This window comes from Chionomys nivalis, chromosome 11 (assembly GCF_950005125.1).
Source record: "Chionomys nivalis chromosome 11, mChiNiv1.1, whole genome shotgun sequence".
In the NCBI taxonomy this organism is placed as follows: Eukaryota; Metazoa; Chordata; class Mammalia; order Rodentia; family Cricetidae; genus Chionomys; species Chionomys nivalis.
Genome location: NC_080096.1, coordinates 29,765,736 through 29,790,305, shown reverse-complemented (window position 1 = coordinate 29,790,305; position 24,570 = coordinate 29,765,736). Strand labels below are relative to the sequence as shown.

Genomic DNA, 24,570 nt, shown 5'->3' with positions numbered 1-24,570 from the left:
ACATTCCCAGACGCCTTTCCCAACCTGAGTACGAGATGGTGCAGTAACATTCCATCCCGGAAATACTACCGTGAGAACTTCTGTCATGAGGATTCAGGGAGATTAGTTGGACATACAATAATTAAAGTTCACAACAGGCTAGGTGTGTCCATGGACCAGCATGTGGGAGAGGGGACCTCCTTTTCAGTACACTGGGAAATCTACCCAGAACTAACCAGAGGGGCCTCTAGTTCTGGGGAGGCGCTGTAGGAAGGCTGTGTTTCCTACCGCTGGCAGAGATAACTTAGACCCTCGCACGGCCTCAGTCCTGGTCTGGGCCCAACTGCTGATTTACGTTTAGTCTTTGTCCAGCTTGGAGCCATTCTCCTTTAGTAGAATGTCAGAGTGAGGTGTTGGAGGGGGTGGACAACTGGAGAGACTGCCCTTTAAGCTGTAAGACAGGAGGGGAAAGGGAGCTAGCCCCTGCCTCTTTCTCCAGACTATGCCATCACTGTCTCAGTCAATCCTGGCAGGTTCTCACAGAGCCCTTCTAGACCACTCCTCTGGGGACACCCACAGACCCCAATCCCAAACCCTCTGGCCCTTTCTAACCAGTCTCTGGACCTGCTCTCACTCTTCCTGCTTCCAAGTACACCCCAGCTTTGCTGCCTCTCCCAGGGCTGGGTTTGCATACATGCCTAGAGCTTTCCCTACAGGCAAAGTTCCCAGGGCTGCAGGCCAGGCCGGGACAGCCAGGCCCAAGACAGAGTTACTGGCAGCTGTGGAAGGGTGCTCTGAGATATGGGTCTTGGGGTGAGCAATCGGGATGGCATCCTGGGGTCCCTTTCAGAGTCCTTTTTCCACTGGGGTCCTGGTCAGTCCCAGAAAGGCATTTCTAAGAGAATTCTGCTTGTCACGCCCACACTTGGTGCCTTTCAATGTCTTCTCCAGGAAGCTGCCACCGCCCAGCAAGCACTGTCCCCACCAAACCAGGCCCAGCTTAAGTCCTAGTCTATTCTCTGGACACCATGCTAAGATCCTTGTGTTCTGACGTCTTGCTCTCTTATGCACGGGCCTCACCTCTGGCCCCTGGCCTGCACTAGGCCCTCTGCCTGGCTTCCGCACTCACTGGTCTTTTCTGTTTCAGTGTGAGCTGCCTCCTCCAGCAGGGCTTCCCTGCCAGGCTTGGTCTGAGGCTACACGGGACCACCCAGGATCTGCAGTACCTAGGACAGTGGCACTTATCACCCAGTGTAGAGACCCATCCATATCCATGTCCCCCAGGGAGCAGGGCATGGGTCCTGATTCACTGCTCTGTCCTCAGCTTCCTGCATAGCCTCTCCCATCCCTGCACAGACCCCTGGAACTGCCAGTGAAGTTCTGAATAAGAGCAGGAGAACAAAGGGAAGGAATGAGTCCCTTGTAAAGGGGGTGGGATAAGTGTCCTTGATGGCTTAAGTGTTATTGAAGACAGTCTCCCTGAGAAGCAGGTGCTGCTGGGATGAGGAAGGTTCACGAAGTCACAGCCTCCAAAGCTGGACTTCAGGGTGTGGGTCCTGGCCCTGCTACTAACACCCAGGCAGGTGACTTAACTAACATCTTTGGGTCTCAGCCCTCATCTGAAAAATGGGCCCAGTGGCAGGACTCACTTCACAGGGCTTTTGAGAGGCAAGTTCCCAGAGCAGCGTCTGTCTGGCCTTTGGTAAGCACTCAATAAACACCCGCTATTATTATCTTTACTGTTACTGAGAGCTGGGGCAGGGGGAGGAGCTTCAGGAAGGGTGGTATTGCTGGTTGCCGTCCACTTGCCTTCCCACTGCAAGCCTGACCTACAGCAGCCATGCACAAGGCTCCTACCCAGACATGGACCTGCAGCAGCCATGCACAAGGCTCCTACCCAGACATGGACCTACAGCAGCCATGCACAAGGCTCCTACCCAGACACGGACCTACAGCAGTCATGCACAAGGCTGCAACCATGCACAAGGCTCCTACCCAGACACGGACCTGCAACAGCCACACACAAGGCTGCAGCCATACACAAGGCTCCTACCCAGACACAAACCCGCAGCAGCCACACACAAGGCTCCTACCCAGACACAGCGCAGGGTCCCTGCACACTTAGACTCTCTAGACACTCTCAGTGTGGACTGAATCTAGAAAATTCTCATCCTTCAGACACTCACCTCTTTCTGCCACTTCCTCTTACCGTGACAAGGGCTAGTGCTTAACCCACAAGCTGCAGCTTCCCTTTCTAAACAATGTGCACAACGACTTACCTACCGTATAGTGATCTTGGGTGTTCATGAATTACTGTGTGGAAACTAACACAATTCCTGTTACAGATCAGGCAAAGATCTTATTACTAAATATGGACTCTGAGGACCTCAGCCTGGTGCATCTCTGAGCTGTGGTCCAGGGCTCTCCAAGAAAGGAACTACCAGCCCGATTAACCTGTCCTTACAGGGCCAATCTGGTCCTCCATGGCTGTTTCTCAGGGCTCAAACTAGAGTCAGTAAGAGAGAGATGAGGACTTCAAGGCTCCAGGGAAGTAGGAGCCTGTGATGGAAAGATAAAAATAAGAAGACCAGCTAGGCGGTAGTGGTGCACGCCTTTAATCCCAGCACTTGGGAGGTGCAGGGAGGTGGATCTCTGTGAGTTCGAGACCAGCCTGGTCTACAAAGTGAATTCCAGGACAGGCTCCAAAGCTACATAGAGAAACCCTGTCAGAAAATGAATAAATAAATAGAAAAAAAAGAAAGCCAGCATATTGCCCTGCTCTTCAGAACACTTCATGATTCACCAAAACTTCAATCAGCAGACAGCCCTGAGAAGTGGCTGGTGCCTCGGGGAGGCTAGACCTGCCTGCTGCTACACAGGCCGCAGAGGCAGCGGCCAATCGCAGACTGGAAACTACTGGGGGCAGAACCTGGGGCTCCTCTGTTCCCTAATCCTTCCAGCTACCAGGTCTCTTCCAGCTCCTCTGACCTCCATTGCTCAGGAGCCAGGACAGGCTCCAACTCTTGTGGATTTCATGTTTTGGCCAGATTTCTAAAAACACTTTAGGAACTGTGTAAGGCTGTCAACTTTTTATTTTGCCAAGTAAGGACAATTTTTAAAACCCTGCCCTATTACTTCACAGAAGAAAGCATATAGCCCCAGACTTTACAGCAATCTTTGAAATGGGCTGCTTTTAGCTTAATGAAAAAAAAATCACCACAATGTCCTTATTTTCCCCAGTTTTTCCCTTGGCCACCGAAAACCACCCTGAGGTCTGCTTTTGCATCTGAGAACTGCTTGGTGCTTGAGGGTCTCACATGGATGGTTTTGAATTCTGGCTCTGCCACGGCCAAGCTGTACGACTTGGTGTGCCTCCATGTCCTGTCAGCAGCTGTGCCGGGCACTGGGGTTGGCAGCCTCGTGTCTGCAGAGCGGCAGCTCGGGAAGCACTGAGGGTCCCTTTCCCCATCTGCCCTGCCTATAGCTCCCATGGGCCAAAGGACAGGGGCCCCCTTCATAGCTTAGTGACCAAGGGCCCTGGCAAACCTGTGGCAAAGGGACCCAGTAATCCTGCCTCAAAACCTTCAACCTAGCTATTCCTGTCTGTTGGAGGCCTGCGCCCAGGATAAAGGCAGGACTGAGCTTCCAGAGAGAAAGGTCCAAGAGTTCCTTTCTCCACTTCTCTCTAGTGGGCAAATGGGAGTCACACACTGTGCTCAGCTCTCCCTACCCACGTCTGACAGCCCATCGAGGAAGAACCAAGAACACATGGGGCACGGACTTCAATTCTGGGGCCACCGCAGGGTCTGCAGTGGAGCCTGAAGTAGAGTGGGCAGAGAGTGTTTCCAAGAAGAGACAGTGTTCAAACTGGGCTTTGAGGGATGCAAAGGAGTTAGTGACACAGCAATGGGTGTGAGAGAGGAGTAAGGGACCCGCCTCAGGAAAAGTACACAGAGCATTTAACAGCACCTTGTAGGTCACTTCTAAGAGAAGGCACGGAAAGCGTCTGTGGGAAGAACTTCCTGGTGTTTGGAGGTGTGCAAGCCACTGGACCCAGGAAGGAGGACCATTTTAAGGTGTTCACTATCTGGGTACTGTCAGCAAGTTCAGGGATAAAATCCTGAAGGCGAAACTGTCCTCCAAAAGGCAACATAAAGTAGCAGGATTCGGAACCCACCATGAAACGGGGGGGAAAGTGTCCAAGACAAAAGTCCAGAATTCAAGGACAGGAAGAGAGGGCAGAGGAAGAGGCAGGAGGCATGAGCCATCCTCCTCCCCAGCAAGGAGGCCCACTGGGGGCTAGGGGCAGCTTGTCTAGCTGCTCAAGGTTCTGAGTTCAATGGCCTGCATCCTGGAGGGGGGCGGAAAATAGGTAAGAGGGGCCCCTAAACTCAGACCCTCACTAAGGCAGAACAGCAGACAGCTAAGAACATGGTTCCAGGAGTCTCGTTCTGGATTCAAATGCTGCGTCTACCACTTGTTAGCCATGCTATTGTTGGACAAGTCATTTAACTTCTTTAGTGTGTTTGGGCTTTATTTGCTGTTTGTTTTTAGACCGGGTCTCACTATGTAGCTCTGGCTGTTCTAGAACTCACTCTGTAGACTAGGCTGGTCTCAAACTCACACAGATCTGCCTGCCTGTGCCTCCCGAGTGCTGGGATCAAAGGTGTGAGCCCCAGGACTGGTTGTCATTGAACTTCTTAATGCCACAATCTCTATGTGTGTTTGTGTGTGCAAAGTGCCTGTGCGGTGGGGGCTGGGAATATAGCTCTGTGACAGAGGGCTTGCCTAGCATGCACAAGGTCCTGGGTTAGATCACTACCCCACCACAAAAACCAGTGCCAGATGTGGTGATCCCAGCACTTGAGGAGAAGTTGGAGTGTAGAGTCAGCCTAAGCCAGTTACAAAGACCCTGTACACACACACACACACACACACACACACACACACACACACTAAAAACAAGAGAGCCTGAAGGAGTTGCTGACACATTTACTTAGTCTTCCTCCATTCCTAGGTTATGCACCCTTCCTCCTCCTTCTGCTGGACCAAGGGTCCCCCTTTCCTCCCCATCCCACTTCTCCTGCTAAGTGGCCTCCAAACTGGCTGGCAGAAGAGATGAGTGAATGCATTGATGGGCTGCCCCCTTCCCTGGGGATATATGGCACACACCATGACAATATCTGTTGAGCTGTGTGCTCGGTCATCAGATCCTGTCTCCTAACTCCATTTCCTCACCTGAGAAATGAAGCTATGTATCTGCCAAAGATTTGAGGCCTCTGGAGCTGAGGTCTCCTCTCCCGTGCTCTGGAGCAAGGATGGACTAGACAAAGAAGCTCCGCAGCGTGCCCCCACCTCAAGGAGGATGCTCCCTGGGGCTCCAGACTGCACTTGGGTGAGGCTGCCCCTCCTGCAGAGGGTGGCAATTGGGCCCAGATGGGCCAGAGAAGCATCTGGATTATGCTGACAAAGGCACTCTTTCTTGCCCTTCTTCTCTCCCTACCTCCCCCCAATCCCCAGAGACAGCCAAGCCCAGCAAAAAATAAACCCAAAAGCAGAGACCTGGACACTCCAGGGAGGGGCTGTAAGAAAGGAAGGGCCAGGGAGATGCAGTAGAGACCCCCTCGCTCACTCCGGAGCCTTCAGGTGCTGGTCTTATGTCCTTTTCGATGTTGGGCTCACAGGAAGCAGGATCTAGCCTCTGTCCTCCATGCTGTGGAGGGGGTTGTTGTTCCTTTGCCTGATGAGGATGATTAGAATAAATCGTGTTCAACTTGGCTAGACAGGGTTTCCCACATTTTGGAAAGTGTATTCCACAGAATCTCATTTGACAGTCCTTGCTATCTGCCTTCCATCCCTTTGGTTTCTGTGAGAACCAAGATCTACCATCTCCAGTAAGTTTGTTCCTGTACCAGCAACCTGGACCAGGGGTCTGAGGAACCAGATGGCTTCCCTCCAGCCCTTAGGCTAGAGATGGCGGACCACCGACCGTTCCCGATTCTCCCGGAGGGAGAGGGAGGAATGACTGCCTCTCTTTGCCTGCCTCCCTCAGGTGCTGCCCACGGATTCTTAGCCCAATTAGTCTGCTGCCTGGGGCTGCACCCCTGCTCTTCACCCCCAGGTGCCAAGCTCCAGGGCACACAGATCCTGCCTTGGGGACAGAGTTGCCCAGTCTGCCTGGAGTCTTGGGGATTCCATTAGGGTTCCAGAGGTCAGATTATAACTTCTCTCTAGTCCCACAAAGCCTCCAGATGATTGGCAACCTCCTGGGTATCCTCCAGATGTTCCCATCTTCTGAAGGGCCCTAGCAGAAGGCCCCTCTCCCATCCCAACTCCTGAGTCAGCAGCCCCTCTCCGTGGGCACAGCTCTGTGAATGCAATTCTGAGTAAGTGGGTCCTCTTTCCTGAGAGGCCCATCTGGCAGAAGAGGGCATGAGGCTGAGGATTAGAGTGGATTGGGGATGGGCATCTTCCCATGATGGTCCCTGGGTTCCAGGGCCACTGTACTGGGTCTCTCTCTGACTGTGTCCACTAATGGGGGGTGGGGAGGGAGAGGCAAGAACCATGAAGCCCAAACCTTGGCTACACATTGGCACTCTTGAGGTGAGACAGACACACTCACACCCACAGAGCCAGAACCCCAGGCCCCAGAGGCTTAGAGACCAGTGTTCTTAGAGACTGTTCCCAGCAGCTTCCCCGTAGCCTACACCACTTCCTATCTGCTCCCTGCAGGCAAGGCCCTGGCTCCCCAAGCCTGGCAAAGCTGTCTTATGTCATCTGTGACATAAAGGAAGATCCCATAAGCAGCCTAGAGACTCAGGTTAGTGACTGCAGTCACTAGCTGGGTGATGTCCCCTACTCAGTGGGAAGTGAAGATGATTGTCCACTGACACAGTGGCTGTGAGGCCTGAGGATGCAGGAAGAAGCCTGGAGGGAGAGGCATTGACTCCACCTGAGGCAGGAGAACATGAGTCTAGGGCTTTGAGGCTAGCCTGGGTTAGAGGGAGATTCACCCTAGAAAAGAAAAAGAGCTCAGATGGACCTGGAGGATGCTCCCCAGAAGTCACAAAGTTCCAGGCTCCCAGCAGACACACCAGTGACAAAGGCAATGGCGCCCCTACTACCTCTCCTCAGCCCACACTCCCCCCCCCTCCCGCCACGAGCCCAGGACCCCTGTCAGGCCTGCCATCAGAAGCACAGACAGGATGACGATGGCTAACTCATGCCTGGCACAGCACTGGCTGCTCTCCTTCCTCAGCCTTGACCACCCAGGAGGCAGCTGTGATTCCTACTGTCCAGACTGGAATGCCCGACGGAGCTCAGAGACTAAGCAACTTTCAGGACAGCTAAAGGCAGCAGCAGAAACAAACTCCGTCTGTCAGATGGAGCCCACAGTCCTATGTCCCCACTCTTGTGTGGGACTAGCTCTGGGGAACTGGAAAGCTCCCCCCTTCCCTCCAACCCTCAATCTCCACAGCAGAGCTGTTCAGGTCTGGCACTGAGGAGAACCGGAGTAGGGAAAGTTCCTCCCAGGGATCCTTCAGGGCAGGCCCCAGAGCCTCCTCCCCCTGTTCCCAGGGCCACTTCAGTGACTCTGATGGCTCAAAGTGCTGCCACCAGCCAAAGAATAACCACCTCCTCGAGCATGTCTGACTCCAAGATTGTAAGGCTATGGGCTTCTTCAGCAGTGGGGTCTGCAGTCAGACATCCAGCAGGGCTTCCTCAACCAGAAGAAATGTGCTAGAGACAGGCAGCGGCCTAATCCAGAATTCCAGAAGTGGGGAGCAGCAGGTGCCAGGGAAAGCGATGGTCACCCCCCCACACACTGCTTGCAAAGGAAAAACAAGCACAAAATTGCCATGGGTCACACACTCTAAGTCATTCCCAGTCACGGCGTGAAGGTGTTGGAGCATCAGGTTTCTGCAGTGCTGTCTGGGAGGCTAAGTGTGACCTTGGAGGGGAGTGTGTCCCGTAGTCACACACTGCAGGGTTGGGCAAAGCGGCTCAGGGGGCCTTACAGGAGGAGCCCATGCCAGTCCCACTGAATTACACGGTCCCTAGGCTGACCAGGGGTAGCCTGATGCCCTAGGAAAGCAAAGGCAGAAACTGCATGAAGGAAGTCGCCCTGGTCTGTCCTGGCCCAGATGTCCGTCTCTGACGCCAGCAAGAAGGTGGGACATTAGTTCCTTCTGGATGCTGCTGCATGGGCCACCTGTAACATCTGTGGGCTGCGGTGAGCTTGACTGCCCTGGGAGCCTCCGAGTACTTTCCACTCGAGTCTATAAAATCTTGTCACTGCCCACTGACTGCTGGCGTGCGCTGCTCTGGAGGGGCCTGATGCAGCTGGGGATAACAGCTCTGGGTTGAGGCTTTTCCTTGTGAACTATATGGCCTTCCTTTCCTGGGATTCGCTTTCCTGGTCTGTCAGCTGGGGAGGATAACAGGGCCCACTTCATCAGGCTGGGAAGGGTGAACATCCACACAGAGTCAGAAATCTCAGTTTGAACTCCAAGTGTCACATCAGGTGACCTCAGAGAGCAGAGGGATGGTTCTGGACAGGGAGTGTGGACGGAAGGTCTGGCCTCCCTGCATCTGCTACTGATTTGCCACGTGATTTTGGTCTCCAGAGCCTTAGTTTTCTCAGAGGCAGAACGGGGCAGTGAGACTGTGGGTAAGAACTGACCCGGTCTGGGTGTCCTGTGTGGGGATAACATTTAGTCCAGGCCTGTCTCACAGGCGTGGGGTAGAAGGTTCGGGTGGGGTACTCCAGGGTTAGGAATGAACAGGCCCCAGAAGCCGTGGCCACCTCCTCCCCTCCCCATTCCCACAGCTTCTGACCCCAGGGACAAGGCTGAGGGAGGATGTTTACAGAGCCTTAAACCTTCACTTAGAGAAGTTTGCTGGGGGCTGGGAGCAAGGGTTGAGTGGTGAGAACGTCACAGTGGCCAGGGAGGCGCAGTGAGATTGGGGGAAGGAGGGCTCTGTTGTAGCCCCTAGTAGGCTGGGGCTCCGCAGGTGCTCGTGTGGTCTGGACAATACCACAGGGAGTGAGTCTGCCCTAGGAGTCCAGTAAAGAGGACTTCACAGAGCGCAGGGAACAAGGAGGAAGGAGATGCTCACCAGTTCACAGGGCACCGGGGTGAGAGGGCAGAGTGGCAGGACAAAGGGCTTCGAGACAGCAAGAGTGGAGAAGGGTCTGGTGAACCTAACAAGGAGGAAACAGGACAGGCACTGTTCATCTCCCAGGGGCACAACTGAGAGCAAGAGAAGCCGACTTCACTCCTAGGTGCCACGGACGGTGCGGGTCCTGGGAGACCAGCTGACTGACGAGGAAGGTGTCTCAGTCCCCTCCTTCCCAAGTCCTCTCTCCTAGCTCTTCTGTGGGAACCCCATCACACTGGCTCAGGTCTCTGAAAACAGGTCCTAACTGATGCTATGTATGGACCCCCCCCCCAACTTGGAGACGGTGGGAGTTAACAAGAACGCAAGACCCTACTGTGGAGAGACTGAGAAACTCCATGTCTGGACCCCATAGAGAACAGGAGATACTTGTGTGTCAGCTCCTTCCCTACCCCGACCCCAGCACCCATTCCTCCCACTCAGCCCCTAGCAGTTCACTCGACTCTTTCCCACTCATTAGCCCATCCATGAAGAAAGCCCAAATTGTGGGACTTCCGCTCGCTCTGATGGCTTACGAACTAAAGCTCAGAGAGACTCTAAAGCTAACACACTATCACACAACACTTGATAGGAAGGGTCTCCTGGCATCTCGGTCTCCCTGACCTCCATGATCCACAGCCAATACCCTGAGATCCCTAAATATCCAGACACTGTCATGCCATGTTCTCCCTCTAGAGCTCCAAGGAATGCCTCCACCCTGGGCTCCTAGACCAAGTGCTCAGGACATAGGTGCTTCTAGCCAGGGCATTCCTGGCATCCGGAAAGGGCCGGATGTGGGGCAAAGGTGTCGTCAGATTTAGCTCCTGGGAGGAAGAGAAGGCCCCTCCAAGGAGTCATGGTAGTGGCAGGTCTGTGTTAGGTTGCTTTCATCTCGGTGACTGTTCTGGGGACAGGAGTGCAGGCTGAAGAACCAAGCTCAGAGCCAAATGATATCTCCAGGCTCAGAGCTGGCTTGGAAAAGTTACCTCCAGGGAGGAAACTTTGGAAGGCACATCTGTGGCCTGTGTCTTATCCTTTACACACCACCACCACCACCACCACCAGGGCTCTACCCGTAAGCTGTACCTCTAGCTCCGGTGTATCACATTCAGTGGGCACCAGAACCCCTAACCCACCGGCACTGAACTCTACCACTCCACTGAGTCTCTACATCCAGCAGACGCTCGTCCAGTTGTTTTGGGGTACACTGAGATGTGGGTGCTCCTGATCATTCACGTGGACCCAAAACCTGACTTTACATCCTGCAGAAATTCACAGTTGCCACCTCAATAGAAAGTCCCCTTCCTCTATTCTTCCTTGTGCCACTTTCTGCTCTCCAAGGTTCTGTGGGCCCCCATTCTCGTGGGGCAGAGGCAGGTGAGCATACACCAGGGGGGCAAGTAGAAAGACACAGGTAAGAAAAGCCAGGCAAAAGGGTAGCCAGGCAGGTGGCCATGTAGATAGACAGATGACAGACACAGAGGCATCGAAATCAATAACTGGATAGGCCCACATAGCGTGGACACAGACGGACAGAAAGGCTGTGGGGCAGACAGACAGGCACACACAAGGGGAAACTTAAGTCTAGCAGAGGGACACACAAATTGTGAAGTGGCCAGTAGGTGGACAAAGCGGGCTGCCCAGGAGACCCTAAGACTGGCAGTAGTAAGGGGACTTAAGAGCAGCACACTGTCCCTTCCGGACACTCCTAAGCATCCCAGTGCCAGGCCCAGCCCATTAACCGATATGGCCTGGGCCTCTCATGTTCCTGGCTGGGCCAGGCCTTCCCCCAAGACCGCCTAACGAGCTGCCAAAATTCACTCTTTACATCCAAGAGGGGTCAGTGTTTTGAAAGTTGTAGGAGCCTGCTGAGGGAAGGAGGGGCCCCACAGCGTCACTGTTTCCAAACATACCCCTCTCTTCTTTCTTTTTCCCCATGCCCAGAGCCAGGCCTAGTACAGCGGGCCAGCAAAGCAGGAGAGCTGGGCCCAGCCTGCAGGGCAAGGCAGGACAAGACAGGGCAGGGCAGCCAGAGCAGTCGGGACAGCCTGCTGCCTCCACTGTTTCGAAGTTGAGGGTGCAGGGCAAGGCTAATGAAGACACAGTTAAAGTTGGGAACAGCACACAGGCCTGTCAGGGCCATAGGGACCCTAGCCACCTACAATCAGAAGCCAGTCCTAAGTTGGGCACAGCCTGTTTCTGAAGAGGGAAATCTCCAAGGGGACCAGGTGGGAGCACAACATGGCCATTGAGCCTGAGAAGAGATGTCAGGAAAATGTGGGGGCTAGGGGACACAGCTGGGGGGACTTGAAGAAAAGAGCCCCACTTTAATGGCTTCGCAGACTTGGTAGAGCAGAGATGAGCAAGAAGCTGAAAGCGCAGAGTAGCTGGGACAGAGCAAAGGGGTTCTGCGATCAGGATGAAAGTAAGGAGAGAAGGGAGAAGAGGTCAGACGCGAGGGCAGCAGGGGTCAGCGCTGAGAGATCAAGGGTTAGGACCAAGCTGGGGGACCAAAAAGGGGACTCAGGTCCGAGAGGGAGGGCTGAGGGACTGCCGCGGGGCAGAGGCAGGAGGTGGAGCCAGCGGGGGCGGCGGTCCCCAAAGGAGCCCGGCTCACGCGGGGCACGCGAAGGGGCGCTGGGTTCCCCAACTTACATGAAGACGTGGTAGACGAAGGCCCAGCCGCGGGGCCGCTCCAGCACGTTGTAGACCCAGTTCTGCAGGCGGCGGTAGCGCTTGTGAGCGGCGGAGGAGCGCTGGCCGCAGGCGGAGCCCGAGCCCGAGCCCGGCCCAGGGAGGGGCGCGCCCGGCGGCAGGGGGCTGCCCAGAAGGCCCAGGCGACGCGGAGAGCCGCCCCCGCCCGCCTCGCCCTGTTCGCTCTGCACGGCGGTGAGCGCCACCAGCTCGGCGCGGGGGGCGTCCCCAGGCGGGGGGCCCAGGCCGAGGCGGCGCGGGGGGGCCTCGGCCATGGGCGGCGCCGGGCAGGGGGCCGGGGCGTTGCGGGGCGGGGGCGCACTCGGGCTGCTCAGAGGCGCATGGCTCGAACCCCGGGCCGGCGAGGCGACCCTGGGCGCGCACGCGGGCGGCGGGGGCTAGGGGCCGGGCCGGGGCCGTGCGGGGACCGGGGGCGGTCGCTCGGAGCCTCGGGGCCGCGGGAGCCCGTACTGACCGCCCGCTTCCCCGGCGACTGGGGCGGCTCTTTCCGACTCCAACTCTCTTATTACGCGCTCCATGCCGCTCGCCTTTCCACCTGCCGCCGGCGCGCCGCTCACATGTCACCCTCCCCCGCCCCGCCCCGCCCCTCCCCCGCCCGCCCCGCGGCCGCCTTCCCAAATCGGGAGGGAGAGAGAGAGAGGCGAGCGCGGGGAGGGGACCTGTGCCCTACGCGGCGGGGCAGGGCGCGCGGTCCGCTCGGTCGGTGTGTGCTGGCCCCGAGCGCGTGGCGCTGGCAACACGAGGGGCATCGAGGTCGGGCATATACTAACTAGTGGTGGCCCTGGTGGTCGGCGCTGAGGAGAGAGATTGGGACGCCTCGTGCGTGGTTGTGGAAAGTGGGGCGTGGAGTGTGGAGTTGTGGCCGCGGTCTTGCGAGGGACACTCATACTGTACAGTGAAGGTGTGTGTATTTGTGTCCAGAGAAGTGCCTACTTGTGCGCGCTACCAGGCTACCCGTGGGTCTGTGTGGGTTCAGTGTGAGTGGATGGATGGATGGATGGATGGATGGATGGATGGATGGATGGATGGATGGATGGATGGATGGAAGGAAGGAAGGAAGGAATGATGGAAGGAAGGATGGAAGGAAGGAAGTGAAGATGAGTGAGCCGGGCAGTGCGGCGCGACGGGTGGTGTAAGCGAGGTGTGCCCGTCGGGTTGTGCCCTTGGTTTCTTGTACAGGGTGTTTAAAGTTCGCGGAGTGCTGAGTGAGGTTGGGACAGAAGCTGTCGCTTCTCCCGCGGCTACCTGCCCTAACAGCTACCGAGACGTGTGGGGCGGTGTAGCTCACAGCTGGGCCCAGATGTGTCTCTCCTTGAAGCGTCCCTTCTTGTTGATGAAGGAGGAGACCCTAGTTGACCACCCTGAGCAGAGGGGGCGCTCCCCTGATCACAGCCCTGCCTTCATCTCCCCACTCCATCCCCGCCTCCGTGGGAATCCCCCCTCTCCCATTCTATCCAGGGAAACTTGTTTAGGGCAGATAGGAAGTAGAGAAGTGAGCACTGAGCAAATGTTTGGGGGTCTGGACAGAGCCCTCCCAAAGGCCTCTGGTGTCCCACTGGACTTTTTCTAAGAGCAACCCGCTCCAGCAGAAGTTCTCAGTGCCTGACCTCCATTTTCAGGTGTGGGCTGGTTGGCCCCTTCCCTTAGCCCCGTGCTAGGTGGTGTGATTCGGGTTTGCTGACCCTCCTTCCCTCTTCCCCAGCCTAAAGCAGTGGCCAAACCAGCCGCTCCCACCGCGGGCCCTGCCCCAGGGTGAAGCGCTTCCGCAGCAAACTCTTCCCCGCTCCTCCTCGGAGAGATCTCGGGGGACATAGCTAGCCGGAGGGGCGGGGAGGGGGGAGGGGGCGGGCTGCAAGCTCGATTCTCAGCTGTCAGCAAAGGCAGCATTGATCTGCTGAGCGTCAGTGGGGGAGAGCAGGAGGGAGGGCTGTGGGCCGGGAGGGCGTGCAGGATCAGAGATCCCCAAGCTAGGCTTGGCAGCCAGCCGTACCCCCAACCCCTAGTGACCTTTCCCCCACCTGCCCAGCTGGGATGCGTTCTGAGGTCTGACCTGGATCTCTCCCATTGGGAGAGCACAGAACTTGGTGCCCCCGTGTAGGTCATGGTCTGACCTACTGACGGCTGGAGGGTTCTAGACCGCAGGGCCCCACTACGGATGCAGTGCCGGGGCTAGATGGAGTCTTCCTCCCTATAACTGAAGCCAGTGGATCCCCTCCCCATATATGGCATTGCCCTGACTGTAACCGGCACTACTCCATGAGGGGCCCAGGGTGGGAGTCAAGTCTAGGGTTCAAGCCACACAATGGAAAGTGGCCGCTGGGAGTGGTTTGAGGTTTTGATCTTGGACACCACGGAGGACGGAACTTGAATTCAGGTTGCCCCTATCAGCACTCAGAATATCTAAAATTGGGTCTGTTCCAGGAAATCTGACCCTCTAGTTCAGCATCACCTGTGAACCTATGTCTCTCTTCGCATGTGGGGGACTGCTGAGCTTCCTGTCCTCTTTTGAGCAGAATGTTCTTCAGATGGCGGCAGCGGGGGGGTGGGAGGGGGTGGCGGGGGGGGGTGTCATGACTTTTCCAGCTCGTGCTCTAGAGAGCACCCCATCAAAGGCTGGGGGGAGGTAAAGGCTGTGGTTCCAGCTGGAGTGCAAGTTAGGTTTCCGAAGCACTCCCAGGGGTCCCAGAGGCCATGTCTACAGGTAGGCACCTCATGGAGGGGTGGGTCACATGCACTGATATGAAAAGAGGGGAGACACAGAGTTCTCCCTGAGGTGTGGGGAGGTGGTAATAGGAGGACCTGGCAAAGCTGAACTGTTATGTTGTGGGGTGTGTGTGTGTGTGTGTGTGTGTGTGTGTAGGAGGCACAGGAGAGAGTCCAGAGAGGACAGGTGGCCACTCTGAGAGTCACTCAGTGGCCTTCCTGTGCCCATCCGGATTCCCAGGACATGACAGAGTGGACTTTCCTCACTGCAGCCTTGAGTGACTAAGACTTTTCTGAGCAAACAGCTGTCTCTGGCTGCCCAGGTCTGGCCTCCCTGACAGAGGGAGATGGGGTAATGGATGCTGTGACTTCCCCCACTCCATCCTTTAGCTCACCCTTCTATCCCTGCCACTCCACCCTCAGCAACGTTCTCCCTGGTAACCCAGCCACTCTGCTCTGTCCAGTTCATCCCCTGCCCCATGTTTCTCCCCGGCTCTGAGTTTCCAGGGCTGTATAAGAACAGGCCAAACTCCCCGATCTGCTGTAATCCATCCGTCTCCACCATCCATCAATGGAGCAGATATTGATTAAGAGGAAGGGTGGGGAGGCTGAGTGTTCCCATTTGCTGAGCACTAGCTGTGGGCCAGGTCCTATCCTTTACAAAGAATCCAGTCCCGTGCTTTGTGGGAAACGGGCTGAGAGATAGGGAGATGCACCTAAGGATGCACAACCAGGTGGTGACCTGGGACTGTCAGTGCCCTGTGCTTTCCCAGCACTAGCATGTGGGCCCTGAGTGCTGGGGTAGGGGAGGAACTGGAGGAGTTGATTCTGGATCTCTAGCACTGGCTCCTGCCAGGGGGTAGGATGCCCAGATCTGAAAGGATCAAGTAGCTGGCACCTTGGTTCTGGAGGTTAGGTTCAAGCCTGGTATTGACTCTTGTCATGACCTCAGGACATTTCACGGCTCGAATTCCTTGCTGGAATGGGAGGGCTGGCTTCACTCAGCAGTTTCCAGCCCCTGTCAGCACCAGCAGTCCTTTCTTAATAGACGGAATCACAAGATGATCAAGAATGGTGCAGGCGGGGGGGGGGGGGGGGGCTTCAGACTCCGCCCACCTGCTTATTTCTCCTCCATCTCTGATGGTCTCCCTGCACAGCTGGCTACACAGTCCTGAATTTATAGCAATTCACCTGCCCATCGCCGGGTGCTGGGGTTAGTGTGTGCTACCTCACTTGACTTTCCCCTGGGTTTTCTTTCTTTCCTTTTTTTTTTCCTCTTTTCTTTTTTTTTCTCCCCGAGACAGAGTTTCTCTGTAGCTTTGGAGACTAGGCTGGCTTTGAACTCACAGAGATCTGCCTGCCTCTGCCTCCCGAGTGCTGGGATTAAAGGCGTGCGCCACCATCACCCGGCATACCCTGAGTTTTCTTATGGCTGCTAGATTGCTGGAGGCCCAGGAGAGAGAAGCTGTCACTAGCAGTAACAAAGGGAGCCTTCTTTGGGGCAGGAATGGAGAGGCTTGGAGAAGAATGGCCTTTATCACCTCTGTCTCAGCAAGGCTCATGCTGCTCCTCCTTCAGCATCTCCCAAACAAGCTGGGTTCTCAGGAGGTTCATACCTGTGGGGCAGCCTCAGGCCAGCTGAAGACTTGCCCAGTAGAGCATTAGGCTACTATTAGTGTGTGTAAGTAGGCAGGGCCTGGGATGGGGCACAGGGGAGGGAGGAGTGTGGCTAGCAGGGCAGAGGCCTTGAACACCAGACTGAAGAGTCCAGATAGCAGACAGGAGGGCCTGAGCTAGTCACAGAGCAGAGCAGGGCTCAGGAGGGCCAGACACAATAATGCATGAAGCCACAGGTCAGCTGGTGTCGTACAAATAGGAGACATGTGTCTTACTGGTCAGGTGAGAAGTGGCAGAGGACGCTCACAGGACGGCAGTATGACATCACTGCCTTTGGGAAGCCACTGAGGGATGTGGAGGCCTCCTCTCTTCTCCCTGCCCAACCCAGAATGAACAGAAGGATTACGTCACCCAGGGATCAGAAGAACTAGAGAGGACTAGTGAGCTGATTCTCCTAGACCTGGGGTATCACTCACCTGCTCCTCCCCTATACCAAGCTTGTCTGGCCAGACAGTTAAGAGCCACAGAAAGGGGGGAGGGAGGAGTATCTCTGAGCTCAGCAAAAGCAAATCCCCATTGATTCTAAGCCTGGAGTAGGGCACCTGAAGCAGACAAAGAGGGAGAAGGGGGGTGCAGAAACAAAGGTAAGAGCCATTCCTAGCTTGCAGAACTCTTCTGTCCTTGAGACTCTATCCCCTTCCCTAGGTGCAGGAGGGATGGCCATGCAGATGATCATAGTCCTGGGGCCTCCTGGCAGGTCCTTGGTCTCAGCAAGAGTCGCTAGGACAGTCGAACTGTTGGAGAATACAGAGGAAGGAGGAAGGGCTATGTTGAGCCACTTTCTGGAGCTCAGATCTGTTGTCCCCGCTACTCAGGAGGCTGATGCAGGGAGATCACAAGCGCTGGGTTCAAGGCCAGTAAGTAACCTGGTTAGAGCTCCTATTGCTGTGAAGAGACACCATGGCAACTCTTACAAAGGAAAATGTTTAATGGTGAGGCTCAGTTTCAAAGGCTCAGTCCATTATCATCATGGCGGGACAGGGCACCATGCAGGCAAATATGGAGCTGGAGAAGCTGAGAGCTTTACGTCTTGATATTCAGGCAACAGGAAGGGATCTGAGACACTGGGTGTGGCTTGAGCATATATGAGACACTTCCTTTGACAAGGCCATACCTACTCTAACAAAGCTACACTTGCTAATAATGTCACTCCCTTTGGGGGCCATTTGCTTTCAAACCACCAGGCTCTACTCCCTGGCCCCCAAAGGCTTATCAACATATCATAATGCAAAAATGCATTCAGTCCAAGTTCAAAAGTCCCCATAGTCTATAACAGTCACAAATTTATTTAAAAGTCTTAAAGTTCAAAGTCTTTTCTGAGATTACTGAACTGTAATCCCCTGTAAAATAAAAATAAAAAAGCAGATCACACACTTCTAACATATAATGGCACAAAATATACATGACCACTCCAAAATGTAGGAAAGGGAGCATAGTGAGGAAACACTGGGTCAAAGCAAGACCAAAAGACCAGCGGGGCAAACTCCAAACTCTGCATCTCTGATGTGAGAGTGATTTTCAGATCTCCACTCTTTTCAGCTTTGTTGACTGCAACACACTTCTCTTGGGCTGGTTCTGCTCTCCTTGGCTGGTACCCCATGACTGGCAGCTCTACCATTTGGGGGGTCTCTGAGACAATCTAGTCCTCTCCTTCACAGTTTCATGGAATGGATTCTCTCGGCCTCCATGCAGGGACACCTCTGAGACATGCCTGGACTAAGCAACTTTCTTTAGTCTTGGAGGAAGGTCCCATAATGCCTTTCTCCTATCCTTGACTCTAAACCAGAACCACGTGGCCTAAACTGCCAAGTTCTGTGCTTGCTAGGACTAGAACATGACTTCCTCATTCAGTTACATCTTCGCCAGCTTCCTGTTTTCAGTGGCTTCCTCCACTACCTAAGCTTGGCTGTCCTGAAACTGGATCTGTAGACCAGGCTGGCCTTGAACTCGGAAATAAATCAGCCAGCTTCTGCCTCTGGAGTACTGGAATTAAAGTCATGCCCACCACACCTGGCTCTAAACTTCCCTTTAATTCCATTTCACAAGCTGGAAACTTAACTGGGTACAATCTTGCCCTGAGGTCACCACTCTGTCTTTTGCCCCTGTCTAAAGAGTCTGCCTGAGGCTAAAGTGAAGAGTTTTAGATTAATTCCTCTATTGGCAGAAGAAATCTCAGAACAGCCTAGTATAGGCTCCATTGTGTGGTTACTAGTGGGAACTCTAATGAGAATTTATAATAAAAAGGAGCAAAGTGGGCAAAGTAAATTTAAAAATGTAATATTTGAGGAGAAAAGAAGCGTCAGGAAATGGAATGGAGTTAAGTCCCGTATTCAAGGAGATAAACAGATTAAGAAATGGAATAAAAAGAATGATCTTCAGGTAACATCCTAAAAGTCTTCTCTGAAACCTCTTGAGCCAGGCACCCACAGATCAAATCACACCCAGCATCACTGTCTTCCATGCTTCTACCACTATGGCCCATTGACAGCTTTTCTAATCCACAGTCCCAAGGTCCAAAGGTGATCAGGCCTATCACAGCAATACCCCAGTCTCTGGTACCAATTTCTTAGAGTTTCTGTTGCTGTGAAGAGCCTCCATGACCATGGCAACTCTTATAAAGAAAAACATTTAATGGGGTGACTTACACTTCAGAGGTTCAGTCCATTATCATCATGATAGGACATGGTGGTGTGCAGGCAGACATGGTACTGAAGAAGGAGCTGAGAGTTTTACATCTTGATATGCAGGCAACAGGAATGGTCTGAGACACTGAGCACGGCTTGAACATATATGAGACTTCAAAGCCCACCCCCACAGTGACACATTTCCTCCAACACAGCCATAACTACTCCAACAAATCTACACCTCCTAATAGTGCCACTCCCTTTGGGGGCTATTTTCTTTCAAACCAACAGACAAAGCTTAGGCAACTTTGTGAGACCTTGTTTCTAAATAAAATGCAAAAACAGGCCTGATGATGTGTTCATTGGTAGACTACTTGCCTAGTATGTACAAGGACCTGGGTTCAATCCCCAGTACAAACTAACAAATAAAGCAAGCAAGCAAGCAGGCTAGCTAGCTCTCCTGGCAAAATAAATCTATATTAGGAGGTAGATTTTGAGAGTAGAAGGGATTGAAGACCTTGAGTGGCAGGGGAGGACATTCAGATGAGGGATGGTTAATACTTGGTAAGGGAGGTAGGAGTTCAGGGGATTCTTACAAGAAGCAAGAGGTTCAGCAACAATGTTGAGAGGCATAGAGAACAGTACTTCCAGGTCGAACTCGGGATTAGCTCCTTTAGGCTTCTGGAGCCTTCTTTGTCTCTGACCTCAAATATCAAATATCGACAGAAGCCTTTTCTTGAAATATTAGGTATGGGAGACAAATGCTGCATTTCTCTTTTTGTTTATGTATGTATTTATTTTAGACGGGGTCTTACTTTGTAACCATGGCTGGTCTGAAATTCACCATAAACTGGGCTCCAACTTGCTGAAATTCTCCTACCTCTGCCTCCTAAGGGCTGGAATTACAGTTATGAACTACCACCTCCAGCTTTGTATATAAACGGGGGGGGGGCATGAAAAGATGTTTTAAATATACATTTTCAGCACAAAGGTTAAGAGGAAGAAGATGATTGGGAAGAAAGGCACACCCCAGAGCATGGGTGTGGGCTTTTCAAAGAGAGAGTTGTGGGATATCTTTTTAAACAATAGTTATCCAAGCATTAAAGCAAGATCAAGAGCTCCTTAAGAGCGAGGCAAGAGAGCATCCCTGAGTGGAAGCTGTACCTTAGAGGATTTATTCCTTGTTCTAAGGAGGAGAGAGGTATAGCTGGCCCACATGAGTGGAATGAGGGGCTATGGTAGACCCCTATGCTGGAACTGGGGTGGTGCTAATCCATCTCTTCCTGCCAGCCATAGCTTTAGGTAGAAAGAGTACCAGGTAAATGTGACACCTCAGCGGGCCCATATGCCCTGGAGACTCAGATCTATGGTATGCAAATACGCCAAGCCAAGACACTTGAGGTAGGTGCTACTCCCCCATGGCTTGGGCACATCCATTCAAGAAATCACTCCTCGGGGTGACAGCTACACTCGAGAGCAGTCAGGAAAACGTGTTGGAAATGACCTCAAAAACAAACTTTATAACAGATGAGCAGTGTAATAACTTGAGGACCATTTCCCCCCATAGGAGAATTCACACCTAAAGAAAGACATAGAGAAAACGAAAGTCTAAAAAGAAGCTTGGTAGTTAAGTCTTCAAAAAGATAAAGGAAGAATCAGCATCTATAAAACAAAACCCGAAGGACACCAAGCAGGCACAACTATCTAGAATTTTTAAGGCATCAAAGACACTGACATTGAAAAATAACAAACTCAATAGATACATTAGTAAATAGAGCTGAAGAAAGAAAACTGATTAGAAGCTAGAACTGGGGAAATCCTTCAGAATGACGTGAGAATAAGGGAATTAAACACACGAAAGAAGAACTATCACAGAACAAATGGGGACCCCAGTGTACAGCTCATCACTCAGAAGATGACCAAGCTCTTTCTAGAACTGAAACATGAATTTTCAGTAGAAGGTCTACGAACTGCCTAAATAGGTAAGATATTACAAAAAACTACATCTAGACACATTTTATTCAAAAGTGTAGAATATCAAGAATAAAGAGGAAATTCTAAAAGCCACCAGAGAGAAAAGATCGTTTATCTACAGAGGTCCAATAATTGAATTGACAGTAAACTTCTCATCAGCAACAACAGATGCCAAAAGACAAAAGAGTGTGTCTTTCAGAGTGCTGAGGGCAAAGATTTGGGAAACTTCATTTTCATCTATTGCCAAACTGTCGTTTGAATCAAAGGGCAAAATAGAGACATTTGGACATGTACATTATCTTAGAAAGCTTCTGTCCCACGGACTTCCCCTGAACAAAATATACAGGGCCTAAGGGGAGGGGCTAGGAGCTCACACAGGTGCCAAGAGGCTCAAAGGAACCCAGGTCTCCCAGGACGGGTAGGAGACTCTGATATGCAGGGCAGCTAGGACTGTTTAGATCTTGCCTCAGCACTGGCCAGACAGGAGCCCAGGCCAGCCTGGCCCAACTCAGATTTTCCCCTCTTGAATGCCAGCAGTGCTGTCTTCTTGTCCCCTCTTTCTGGGCTGTGGTAATAGCATGATACCCAAGCTAGGGGTGATAGCTCTGACCTGGCTCTGGAACCTTGAAGAGGCCATGTCCAAGCTACTCAGATGACTGGGTACTTGACCACCATAGGGTCTTCTCTCTAGACAGCTTGGATGTCACCTTAGAAAGCCCTAAAGGTGCTATGGAAAGGGACCAATGGAAGCCAGGTCATGACGCTGACAGCCAGCTGGTGCCCTTGAGCAATTTCTGAACCTCTTTGTGCCTCAGTTTCTTCCTTATAAAATGGTATAAAATGGAAGACTGCTCCCCCCATTATGATGATGAAATAAGAATCAATGTGGTACTCAACTTTCCTGCCTTTTTTTTTTTCTTTTGACTCAGGGTCTCATGTAGCCCAGACTGGCCTCAAACTAGCTGTGTGCTCTTCCCACACCTATCTCCACCTTCCGGCTGAAATTACAGGTGTGCACTATTTGTGCCCAGTTTATGAGCTGTGATAAAACCCAAGGCTTTATACATGTTAGCCAAGCCCTCTATCTACCAGCCCAGCTGTTTGCCTACATAATAATATCTTAGAAGGTCCATCTCAGAGGGCCCTGCCTTGCAGACCATCAGTGCTCAGGAAAAAAAAAGTAACACAATGCTATGGTGAGCAGCTGAGGGAGGGCGGACGCATGCAGGTGCCACAGTCCACAACAGCAGGGACCTCACCTGGCTTGTTTTCAGCTGGACTCAGAATGTCCCAAAGAATATCTGACATAGGCACAGGCTGCCAAAGAAGTCTCTCCTGACAGCTGTGTAGGTGAGCTCTAAGAATAGTTTGTAGACGTTGATAAAGGAGCATCGAAAGAGTCCTCGCTGACTCTGCCCAAGGAATTAGAAGTTTCTGAGTGAGAGCCATTTCACTTGGGCTTTGATGGATGTAGAGGAGATCAATATATGAGAAGGGCTTCCCAGGCACTGGGGCCAGCATATTTTGAAAATATGGCTGCAAGTTCAGGAACCGGAACGGTTAGTACAAGAACACTGAGTGCAGTAAGCAGTCAGGGTGAGACGGGTGCGAAGAAACGAGAGGAGCTATGGAGTACCTTGTATGGAGCTCTGTCAGAAAGTATTTAAACATAACTACTTACCGTCATACAAAACCCCAAAAAGGGTAGCTTCCAGTCCTACTGTTATTCCAGAGGCCCCTCTCTTCAAGGAGTCGTCTGGCGTTTTAGTAGAAACGGGACAGTCACACCGCCTTGAGTCCTAGAACTCAAAACTAAGTGGACGGGACTAGGTGACTATGGACTCAGTAAGAGCGGTATGCTGCCCCCTCGTGGCCTTGGCTAACCTGGGCAGCAAGGCATCATCCAGGTCTCACAATCACTCTCCAATCTCCAGATCTCCAATCTCTCTCTACCCAAGCACCCAAGAGCAGCACCAACAACTGTTTTACTCCATACACTCAGGGTGGCCAGGGGTCCTGGGAGCTGAGTGAAAGCCAGTGTGAGGCATTATGTAAAGCGTTCTCTCACACATCCCACCTTCAGACAAGCAACTGGAGGTGAGCAGGTCCTGGCTCTAACCCCACCCCTAATTCAGAATGACCTTGGGCACTGGGCCTTTGATAGGAGCTCTCTGGGGCTGCACCAAAGGGTTTTCTTTTCTTTTCTTTTTTTTTTTTTTTTTTTGGTTTTTCGAGACAGGGTTTCTCTGTAGCTTTGGAGCCTTTTCTGGAACTAGCTCTGTAGACCAGGCTGGCCTCGAACTCACAGAGATCCGCCTGCCTCTGCCTCCCAAGTGCTGGGATTAAAGGCGTGCAACACCATCGCCCGGCCTCAAAGGGTTTGTTTACATCTGAACAGAACCCTTTAAAGGGGTTGTGCGGTGCATGCTAGCTAGCTCTTTGCCAATCACACAGATTGAACACTTAGAAAACAAGAATGAAGTCTGAGTGAAAGCAGGCTGTAATGGCCGGTACTTGGACATTCAAGAATGAGTGGAGGAGAAGGGGAGTGGGGAGAGGGCACCAGGAAACAGGATTCACACAGCTCCTTTACTGTGGCCAGGCCCCTCTACCTGCTGACTGATGGGACATCCCACTCGAAGTGTCTGAGCAAGGGGCAGGTAGAAAGGCCAGAAGATGCTCCCATTATAGAGACACAGCTGAATTGTGGGGGTGGGGGTGATGTTTGGGAGTAGAAGCACACGGAGTCTTCCCCAAGCCTACCCAGTGACAATGGTGTGACCAGTTTATCTCCTCTGGTAAGGGACCTCTACCCAACACCTTCAAACTAGGAAAACAGTTTTGCAAAACCGTTACTTCTCTTGCTCATAGTGTGAAAGAATCCCTTTCGTGGTCCTAGCTTTTGGCTCTGGTAGCAAGGGAAGCTCAGCACCAAATCATTTCAAAATTATGTAGGTCTTAATAGCTAGCACATTTGTGTTTCTATTTTTATCGTCCCAATCTCCTATTCAATTGTTTTTTCTTAATTCTAGTTCGTTTTATCAGATGAGTACACTTAAGTAAATGAAAACTGAATGACACATTAACGTATCACTAACAGTCTTCCCTGTCCAGGAAGTAAAGGACAGTATGACCAGACCTGAATGTAACATAAGCCCCAGAACCTGGAATGCAGGAGGTGTGAACCTGAATCTTTCCTGATTTTCCTGTGCCAATGCCCACCCTCCCGTGCAGGTTTGCAGTGAACTGTCTGTGGCCAGGGAATCCTAAGGATACCTGGCCTGAGCTGGAAAGGTCTAGAATCAGCCTCTTCCCTGCACCTTATCCTTTGAGCTCAAACTCCAGGCAGTTGCTGGTAAAGTGATCTCTGCTTCTCCTGGCATTCAGCTCCCTTATCTGCCCCATGACAGCAAGCCCAACGCTGGTTGAAATAAAAATATAAAGACATCAGAAAGATGGCTCACTGCTGGCCCTTCCTGTTGCCCCCATTCAGTGGACAGGAAGCAGAAGCCCTCATGGGATGGATGACAAAAAGCCATGGCAGATCCAGGTCTTTGGTAATCAGCAGACAATGGCAGGAGCCACTGTGTGCCACGGAAGATTGCAGAGATTTCTTGGGGTCCTTGCTGCTGGAGGAGTCAGTGCTTTCCAGGAGAGATGTCCCCATGATGTCACGCAGTGGTCCACTTGGATGAGCAGAAGCCTTGTTCTGATGAAGTCATAGTAAGACAGTTTGAAC

General features: G+C 52.7%; 1 protein-coding gene across 1 annotated transcript in view; it reads right to left on the bottom strand.

Annotated features, from left to right (window-relative positions):
• Kcnq4 (potassium voltage-gated channel subfamily Q member 4) overlaps positions 1–12,380 on the bottom strand; it is a 51,707-nt gene extending 39,327 nt beyond the window's left edge. Inside the window, exon 1 of the mRNA XM_057784737.1 lies at positions 11,794–12,380. Within this exon, the coding sequence (XP_057640720.1) occupies positions 11,794–12,107 (314 nt within the window). The 5' untranslated portion in view covers positions 12,108–12,380. The remainder of the gene's footprint in view (positions 1–11,793) is intronic.
• Between the last annotated feature and the right edge of the window lie 12,190 nt (positions 12,381–24,570).